Source organism: Alligator sinensis, unplaced genomic scaffold, assembly GCF_000455745.1.
Source record: "Alligator sinensis unplaced genomic scaffold, ASM45574v1 scaffold391_1, whole genome shotgun sequence".
NCBI classification, from domain to species: Eukaryota; Metazoa; Chordata; order Crocodylia; family Alligatoridae; genus Alligator; species Alligator sinensis.
In genome coordinates, this window is record NW_005841889.1 from 14,185 (window position 1) to 24,500 (window position 10,316).

Sequence of the window (10,316 nt, forward strand, 5' to 3'; positions counted from 1 at the left end):
CTTTTCAGCCCCCTGTTGAGCTCCTGCTCATCTCTAGCCTCCTGAGGGTGGAGATGAGCAGGAGACTAAGCACGGGGCTGGAGATGAGCAGGGGAATATTTCCAGGGGCTCGTCTCCATCCCCCTTCTCCAGGGGCTTGTCTCTACCCCCAGCCATCACTACCCTACCTGGCCCCAGCCTCCCGGCACTCAAAAAACAAGAAGAAGAAAAAAAGCCCTGCACTCACCGGCTGTAACAGCAGCTGTTGGGGCAACTGGGGAGTCATGGCAGAGCCCTCTCATGCTGCACGGGGTGGGTGGGGCAGTGGGGACCGGCCCCAGTTGCCTGGCACCTGCACTTCCACTGCCCCATTGCGCAAGTGCAGCGTGGCTTAGCAGAGCGCTACACAGTGTCTGGAAGCTGGGGTGGCTCCATCTATCACCCAGAGCCTGGTACCACTCAGCCCGAGTGGCCCCAGCTCCCAGACACTGTGGGGAGCTGCACTACACCTGTACCATTTTTTTTTTTCTTTTTGAGTGGCAGGAGGCTGGGGTGAGGCAGGGCAGCCAGCGGGGAGCTGGGAGCAGGTGGAACAGCGATCAGGGGTCTGAGAGAGTGAGCAGGGGATGAGGATGGGTGGGGGAGTGAACATGGGCTGGGACTGAGCAGGGATCCCCACATGGTCCCCTCCTCCCTTTTCCAGCCTCCTCCACTCCCTACTTACCTGGCATAGAACCCAGGTCAGTCGCTGCAGCCTGCACTGCTGCTTGGCCTGCACAGGCCTGGAGCAGGGGCCAGCCATTGAGATGCTCTGGCTGTCTACCGGTGTCTCTGTGGAGGACCCAAGCCTCCAGTTGCCTCAGGGCATGGTCTGGGACTGTGCCTTGCCCCACTGTTTTGCAGTGCATTTTTTTTTTGACCCCTGCATATCCAGGGGCCTAATTTTGCCCCCACACTGCAAATTTGCAGCATGGGGAACTTTTTTGTTCCCAGATGTGCCTCTTTCAGCATCTCAAATGGGTTTGAGACACTGCAAGAGGCATGTGTGCTCTTGTCTGGATGCGCCCATAATGGGAAGAAAGGAGTAGTTTTAATGACCAAATTGCCACAGCATACTATTGTTTATATAGCAAATATAGTGTATAACTTTATATTTTAGTATTATTATTGTTGTTATTATTATGATTAAGCCTTCTGCAAAAGCAACTGGGAATTTTCCAGTGATCCTTATGGGCACTGGAAAATATCCTGTTCATCTGCCAAAAAAGGATTAGTGTGTAGATCTCATTAGGAATTTGCACATGACTTTATTATTATATAGATAAAAGGGAGCAAATTCCTTAGAATCAAAAGAAAGTCAAAGAAAATAATATCTAAGAATCCAAGTAGGTAGAAAGTAGAAAACAGTTTTTAGAGTTTGAAATGACAGTGGTTGACTATGTTGAGTATGTGACAAGAAAATTTTGCTCCACTGCATCGAAGTGTATGTTCAACATGCAAGAAACAGAAGACCTGGGAATATTGTAAATAGCATTTGTAGTAAAGGATGAGGAAGTTTTGAAACAATTAGTGTAAGTTGAACACAGTATTCAAGTAAAAAGTGTAATTATGTTAAAATCATTCCAATTTCATTAAAAGTATCTGGGAATTATTGTGTTTACTTAATTCTTTTGTAGAAATCAAAGTAAGAGAAAAGGAAAGAAAGAAATATTTTTCACTGGGAAGATATTTTATAGGCATCCTTTAATTGGCAATAGCATATTTATACTTCAAGAAGCCCCTGTGTTTTAAATAATAAAAGCATTGCATGAACTTAAAAAAAGAAAAAAAAGAAAAAGAACACACAACACAGTTAAGCAAACAGCAAGCAGAACCAGAACATTCAGAACCCTTTACCTGTTATTTCCCTGTGTCTTAACCATTAATGTTATGACAGACCTAACCCATGAAATCAATGCCAGTATAAAGAATGTATAAATAGTTTATTGGCCATCAGAACAACACTTTATGAAGCAGTCAGTCTCAGAGTAAGCCTAAATCCATAACACATATTTTAAAATATATTATTACTATGTTGAGAGCTAGCCTTACCACAAGACTGTATTTTTCCATCTTGAAGGGTGTTTGGAATATATTGTGAGCACATATCAATGATGAAACCAATCAATAGCCTGGAACATTTGTTTTATTTTACATTTCATTTCACCTAAACCATTTTGATATGTGATTTTAAGAATATGATTAAGTGTCACTTTTTAAATCTGATATGAGATATTTGTATCTGGTAATATATCATTTATCTATCTCATATTCACAAGTTGACTTTGTTGCCAGATATTGTAGCCAGTAGAATTAACAGAGATATGCATACGATTCTTAGACATATGAAGGATCAAAACAAGAAAGTGGCCAACCTGAAGCACAATCAACAACTGGAAAAGAAGAAGAACGCGCAGTTACTGGAAGAAGTCCGTAGGCGAGAGGACAATATGACAGACAACTCTCAGCACTTGCAGGTGAGTTGATTTATTGATTATAAATTTAAAATGATCAGGGAGCATATTTTTTTGTCTATAGTTTTCAAAATGCATGAACGGTTTGATCCTACAAAGAGTTTTGACCCCTTTTTCTCCTACCAGAAGATGAACCCATAGCTTTGATTATATCCAACTAATGGCTAAATAATTTTGAGGAAGGTTGAGTGGAATATATTCCACAGTGGGATTTCAGTCTACTTTGGTTTAAAGGGAAAAGTCTGTTCTGGCTTTATTTTCTGACTTACGTCAAAATAATAGACTATAAACTTCTGTATTCTATTTGTGTGTGCAAGATGGAGAATTTAGCATTGCTTTGTGGCCCACTGTTGGCTAAATAGTTGTTAAATATATCAGATTCAGCTACAAGATAATTGAGAAGCTCTTGTATTGAAATGGAAGGACCAATAAAAAGGTCATTTCAAAACTTTTCCAGAGTATTTGGTCAATTGGAACGTTCATGTTTCTTTTATTTCATTGTATTATGTATAATTACAGTGTCCATCAATTAACAGCAAAGTGATAACCTGGCTTAATTTTTAAGAAATAAATTGTGCCTTTGTGTTGTAGCCCTTCTCTGTCACTCGCATGCACTCAAGTATTTGCCTATGAAGGACTCAGTATGAAAATGTTAATAAAGAATAATTCAATTTGTTTATTCTGTTGATAAAATATGCATTTTTAAACAATAAGATTATTATTAGATTAATTGAGGCAGAAATAAATCATCATCTATAATGTATTAGTTTTTTAATATTAAAACAAAATCACCTAAAAAAGGGCTGTATACATGATAGTTATTGGGCTTGTCTACATGAGATGCTATGTTGCCATAGCAATGCACTACAGTGACGTCATGCCGATGGGCACAAATGTGATGCTGTTGCTCCCTTGCTATAGTGCATTGCTACGGTGACATAGCAGCTAAAAATAACTGTGTGCCACTAGCATGGGGCCCTACAGGCTGTTACTGAACCATTATTTAGTATTTCCAAAAGCAAGTACTAAATGATGGCACAGTAACAATGGCGCCGTAGGGGCACGTGTAAACACATCCATTGTTATTAAGGCTTTAAAAGGTGGAATATTTCTATTTTGCATTTGTTTATAAACTTGGGAAGTTTTTTCCTGTAACAACAATATATAAAGCAAAAGCATTCATGGCATATAATAGGTAAATAAGGAATAACTTTTATATAGATATTCAGAGAAACTGGACAGCAATTTTCTAAATGTAAGTTGCTTTGTCTTTCTCTAACATGGAGGTCTTAGTTATATACAGACCAAAGAGAAATGAAAAGTTTAGACAAAACTGTAGAAGACTATCTTTCATTGGCTTGCTTTCTGGGGAGATCATTGAAAAGTCACATTATACCAAGTAGGCTGACCTTTGGTTTCTTTATTAACCAGTGGATTAACTTGTGACTTCAGTGGAAGTTGTAGGTTCTGAACACCACAAAGGAAATGCTCAGGAATTTTTTAAGATGTAGCCTAATATAAAGACAGTGATACTAAACCTCTACTTATAAACTTGAGCAGCAACATTGCAGAGACCTCTGAATAGCCAAAATACGCTCCTGTGAGGTCCTGGTTGCAAGGGGCTTCCTTGCCCTTTTCAGCAGCTGCAGTCCTTGCTTTTAGAGAGTGAGTACACTCCCTTTCTTACTCAGGGACCTGGCCCTGCTTACACCTGTCCAGTAAATTGAGTTGGTTGCAAAGGCCTTTGCATTTTACCAAACCCCACAGAGTGTAGAGGTAGGCCTACAACCTCTCTCTTCCAGTGTTTGGGACAGAGAACAGTGGATTGTTTCCTGTAAAATGAGACAGCTCCTTACTAACTCACAATTTAACCCATGAGTAGGACAACCACAGTCAATCCTGCTGTCCTATCTTTTTTTCTCTGATTCTCTGAATTCCAGTGGCTGTTTTGAATGATTTCACTTGTACTCATCACATGGATGGATGACTGGTAACCTCTGTTCTCATTCTGTTCTCTGACTTCTTTTTCTCTGTTCCTGGTTGTTGTCAGTTGTGCTTGGGCTAGATATGATGTGCTCTTGCTTTTGGTAAATAAGGCTGGCTCTTATTCTGGCAACTAGGCAGCATAATTCATTGCATTTGAAGTGGTAAATTTGACAGAGAAGTATTCAGGCAAATGAAAAGTGCCTCTTTCAGTTCGCCACCAAATCAGCCATGCTTATTTCTGTGAATGGTGTGGCATGTGAGGAGTTGTGACTGTGTTGCAGCAGTTGGCTTAGCAGCTCTGTGGCCAAAGGTTTTGAAGAAGATAAGTAGTGGGGATAAGTTGGGGCAGGAGGGAAAGTTCAATAGTGGTGGTTCTGGTCAAAGAGGCAACATGGTAGGAACACAGGTTAGTTTGATTCACCTTCCCCTGGGAAATCTCCTGTGAAACCCCAGAAAGAGTCTGAGCTGCCTATTTTGCCGACTTACCTGAAAGGAAGAAAGTTGGAAATCCGTTCCTTCTAGTTCACTCCACCAGGTGAATACTTCCTAGTTCACATTGACCAGGTTGCTGCTACCTACTATGAAGCTGCTTTCATTCTTTTGTACTGAATTCATAAAATTAAAGCAGATCAGATAGTGAAACTGTTTGGTTCTTTCCAGTTCCCTTTGGGTGGTCGGGATTATCTGCATAGAAAGTGAACTACAAATTAATTCATTTGGGGAAAAAGCACCCTAATATTTCTACAGTTGGGTGAAATATCTCCTTGTCTAACCGGTTGGACAAAACCGCTGCTGATATGAATTAATTTTGGTATTGGAATAATGTTTATACCCCCAAGTACCCCACTACTGAGGTTTAGTTGTAACCGCACCTGCAAGTTAGTTGTAATGTTGTTAAGCAAGAGCATATTGTTATGATCTAGTATCTGATATCTGTAGTCAGGTGGTAAAAATGGAACTAATTAATTTCTTTGGATGTCAAAGGACACTTTCTGCATGAAAGCAGTTTGAAAAAAAACAACAACTCCAGAGCCATCAAAGTGGCTGGGTTAAAGGGCAAGCATTCAAAGGTAGGTAAGTGAAGAATAAAAAACTCAGAGGCATCATGCAAAAGGATTCTTTGAACTCTGAAATGAAAATGGTTACTTTTATTTAAAGAAAAAAAATGACTAGACCCAGAATACTGGCACCAGGTCAGTTGTGATTATGATGAAGTTTTGTGGCCTTTGACTGATGGTGATGTTGAGTTCAACCTTTAGCACCTGGTCATATCAAAGAACTTTATTTGGCATAAAACACTTCTGTGGAGCTGCATACACAGGATCTGACTACAGTGGTGAAACCCAGTTGCTTTCTATAGGCTTCTAAACTTCTGACTGCATTTGTGAGCCCACTAGTATTAAACTATGTTCTGCTTTTGTTTTCTGCCTATTCAAAAAAAAAAACACCTATTCCAGGCATGTTAGATTATAATATGAGAATTTGCACCCATTCATTTTCTCTTGCAATAAGCAATCAATCCATTGCAACTATCTAAATCTTCATGACCAATGAGAAGGCATGATACTACTTTATATCTGTAACAGGCGGTGTTTCCCAGGGCCGATTTTGCTTTTGGCCCGCCCGCCTGTTCTGGGCAAACCGCCCGCCTTCTCACCTGCCATGCCTTGATGTTAATTAATTATTAGTTGTTAATTAAGCGGGAGGCTGCCCATTTCTTGCCCTGATGACAGGGAGCACTACCTGCGGCTCCATTCCTTCCCTCCACTGCAGCCCAAGCCTTGCAGATGGTATTTATAAATTCCTCTCTGTGTTGAGGTCTTGGCCACTGTGGACTTACCCCTTCCCTCTCTAGCTAGACCTGTCAGCCAAAACCCCACTAATCAGGGCTTGACTCCAAGGCTATAGCTCTCAAAGACTCACTAGGGCTCCAGCGCCCTCTATGGCACTGAGTTCTGTTCACCCCCACGTACTGCACCCCCTCTGGCGCTGGGGTCCACTCACCCCCAAATACTGCACCCTCTCTGGCACTGCGGTCCCCACACTGAAGTGGGTCCCTGAATGAGGCCGCCTCCTCCCCAAATAGCCTCATCCCGATCCTCCGGGTATGAACATCCAACGCAAAACAGGCTTCTATGGCCATAGCATGGAAAAAGGATAATAAAGAAATAAGATAGGCAACATGCCTGCTTACTTTAGATGGTCATGCTTCTGGCTCACAAAGTAGCATGTTCTTCCAGCAGAGACTGCAGCTGCAGCACCACAGTCATTGGGAGTCCCCCTCCCAGCTGTCCCTCTGGCCTTCTCCACTCACCATTTGTAAGATCCTGGCCTTCCTCTTCCTGTCACCTGATCGGCTGGCAGGGGTTTTGGCTTTACCCCTCCATTGCTCGCTCGCCGACTGGCCCGCTGTGACTGGAAGGTTCTAGATTTAAAGGGACCACCCTGTCTCTTAGTAACAGGGCTAGGGTTCCCTGTTACAATATCAGTAGATGGAATCTGAAAATGTGTAGCGTCTATTTAAGTCTGCATAATCGGATAACTGAAAGCTTGCTCCCACTTTCTACTAAAAAAAGATATTTATCAAAATTTTACAAAAGGTAAATAAATGATTAATCAATTTTTCAATAAGCAGTTAATCAATGTTTCATAGTGTTACACAGTCCCATAAGTTGTTTCTTTCCTTGCCTTTTAATCATAAATTTAGAACCATCTACTGTATTACGCTATGTCTACGATACTCATCATATCTAGTAGTCATGTATTAAACTTACATTAATAGAACTTTAAAGTTGAATATAACCTAAAATCTTTATCAGACAAAATATCCTGAAAATTGATAAAATGAGTTGCAAGGTGTGGCCCACGTACAGTTGGGCACTGGACAGATCCACTTTCTTGCAGCCAGGTCCCCTTTGTTTAGGGTGAAAGGGTGTTAGGAGGGAGGTGGTAGGGGAAGTACTGTAGGTGTCTAATGCTCACTTGGGGATTCTTGTGGGAGGATTCCAGGAAACCAGTTAACTTGGTTACCAGCAGCTTTGCACAGCTGGAGTAGGGGCTGATTTTCTAAGTCTGCATCTGCTTGTTATCTGATGGGCTTCAAGAAACTCTAAAGTCAGCTAGCTTCTGTGAAACCTGACATTACATGAATGTAAGTTTCTCCCTGAAACTTTGAGAGCTCTTGATATCTTGTACATATGAACTCCCTTCATTTAAAGGTGAGACTCCTTCAAAACTGATTAAGATCATTTAGTATCTTCCTTTGGGAGAAGCTCTAATTCTTAGTGACCATGCCGCAGAAGATTTTAGAACCTCTCTTTGGGATGTGCTTTGGATGCCCACGACTGTCTGTTTATGAAGTTCACTCCAAGCTCCTGCAGGAAAAGCTCCCACAGGCTCTAAGTTCACACCAAGCTCCCACAGGCTGTAATTGAGACTGATGCTTCAGGTGTGTCTTTGGGGGCTTATTTGGATTGTGGTAAAATCAGAAACATGACGGGGTCAGACTTCAGATTAACGTCTTGGGAAATATGCGGTTTTCAGAGTTTTTCTTCCACAAATCCAGGGCAGATCTGTGCAAATCCAGGTAGACATATATTACAGCAAATGTCAGGGAAGGATGACTGACCCTTGACTGCATTGTCAAGAAGCTATATGATTTTGAGAATCATGTATCTGGTATGCTGTCACTTTTCTGGCATTTCATCTGCCTCGCAAAGATAATGTATCTGTAGAAAATATAAGCAAAAAAGCTTGAGTGTTATCTTAAAAAACGATGCGGTGCTTCAGTCTTTAAGCACTTTTATGTGTGCTCCAGGGGTGGGAGGATCAGTGCTTTAATTAAAGTAGACCCAAGAGCTGCTCTAATTAAAGCACCACCACATCTTCTGTATCAGCATCCCCACACTTAATAATGGCAGCAGGGGCACTTGAACTAAAGTTTGTTCAACACTTGTTCATTTGATGCTCCAGTAGTCTCAATTAATTGAATCTGCTCCAACGTGCTGGAATTTTGACACTAGTGCACAGTAACACCCGTTACTGCCTGCGTCTCATGTAGACATGGCCAGGGAGAAGTAAAGGCATTACTTGAACTGGTGGGCAGGTAGGTGGGGCTCAGGTAAGCCACTGGTCCCTGTGCATGTGATGAAGATAATATAAATCTAGTACTTTCAGCCTGAACCACTTTCTCATGCTCACTTTACAGCTGCCTTTCTCCTATTCTTGGGCTAGCAAGGATCCAGGGTTTTTGATTTGCCCTGGCATTGTTCTTGTGGCCTTTCTGAGACTGGGGAAGAATTTTCAAGTTACCTCCAGCTTCATTATGCACAGTGGATTTTTTCTTTTCTCCCACAGCAGGTTAGGATAGTTTAGGAAGTAAGAGTTAAGCTGATGAAATTTTGTAGATGGCAAATTTCCAGTGCAGGTGCTCCTTTCACAAAGGCTTCTGTTTCCTGAGAAACTGTGAGTGGAAGTGGATTTAGGGGAAGATAGTTTCTAAAGAACAAAGATCAGGATCCTGAAATCTGCTAGAGCATCCTCTTTGCCCTTATATAAGGGAAGAGCAGTATGGTCTCAGCAATGGGCTAAAGACATGTTGTGAAGGAATGAGGGCTGATGATAACCCCTCACCCAGGTGTAAACAATTAAGAAAGGATTGATGACCTGTGCTGAACAAGCTATTGTTGGATAGTACCCAGACTGAGTTGAAGTTGTGGCCTAATTAAACCACTGTTCTTGTCTGTCTTCCTGAGTCTGGGGTAATGTGCACAGCAGCAATGGCCATTACTTTTCAGAGAGGTATGATCTCATTTCCAAGAATGCATAGAGCCCTAGGAACGTGAGATTGAATCTATTGATCCATCTGTGTGAAGGACTGCAGCTGCCACTGTAAGCGAGTACCTCCTCTTTCAGTCTTGGGGGAAAAAGCCATTGCAATTCCTGGTTTATTACAGTATCATTAATTTAGAGTTTTATTATATGCTTATGATTTATGACAGATATAGAATCAACACCTGGCTATTACTACACAGCTTTTCTAATTGTGTCACTAAGCTTGCAGAGGAGAACAAGTGTTGTCCTCATACATGAAGTTGAATATCTTTTATAATTAAGACAAAAATCATTATCAAAACAGGTAGAGATATCACAAGGGATTGTATCTGGTTTTTTTCCACTTGCAGTACTCTTATAGCCTATTTGATTTGAGCATTCCTGCCCCTCCCCTGAAGCTCTCAAAAATATTTGTTTCAATATTGTCTGCAAGTTTCCACAGACCTTCTCAAATTCATGTGTTCTGGTGAGATGTCTAATCTGTCAAGTTCCAAAAATCTCAACTATTTATCTTCCTGTAATTGTCTTCCATCTCCTTTATTACAGAGCTGGCTTTCATTCTATACCATTTGGATGTCAAAATAATTTGCCAGCATATGTTCTGACTTGTTAATTTCAGCAGAATGATTTGCTTGCTAACAAAAATTATGTTTTCAATTTTTTCATTAAGAACAGAATTCAGTTTTTAAAGCAGCAGCCAGTCATGGATGCAAAAATCTATTTTCCTTTTTATGTAGGTATATTTTTCGTCATCAAAATTATGTTTGATATGTTTTAATAGTGTTACCTATTGGCAATCAGATTAATGCATGCTACTGAGATTTGTGTACTGAGAACTAGGAAAAATATTCTTCACTCAGTGTACTCCCAGTTACCATTTATTACTGACATTTCAAGTAAACTTACATTTCAGGTAAATAAGACTATTATTCAATGGATAAACAGTTGCTTTTATAGCCTCTCTGTCCCCTCAAAGGAGGAGGAAGAAATGAAAAGGGGAGGGAA

At 40.9% G+C, this 10,316-nt stretch overlaps 1 protein-coding gene across 1 annotated transcript in view; it reads left to right on the forward strand.

The window, feature by feature from the left end:
- The first annotated feature begins 2,363 nt into the window (after positions 1–2,363).
- The window catches only part of LOC102372946 (ERC protein 2-like), a 236,037-nt gene continuing 228,084 nt past the window's right edge, over positions 2,364–10,316 (forward strand). Inside the window, exon 1 of the mRNA XM_006018000.1 lies at positions 2,364–2,495. Coding sequence (XP_006018062.1) covers positions 2,364–2,495 — 132 coding nt within the window. The remainder of the gene's footprint in view (positions 2,496–10,316) is intronic.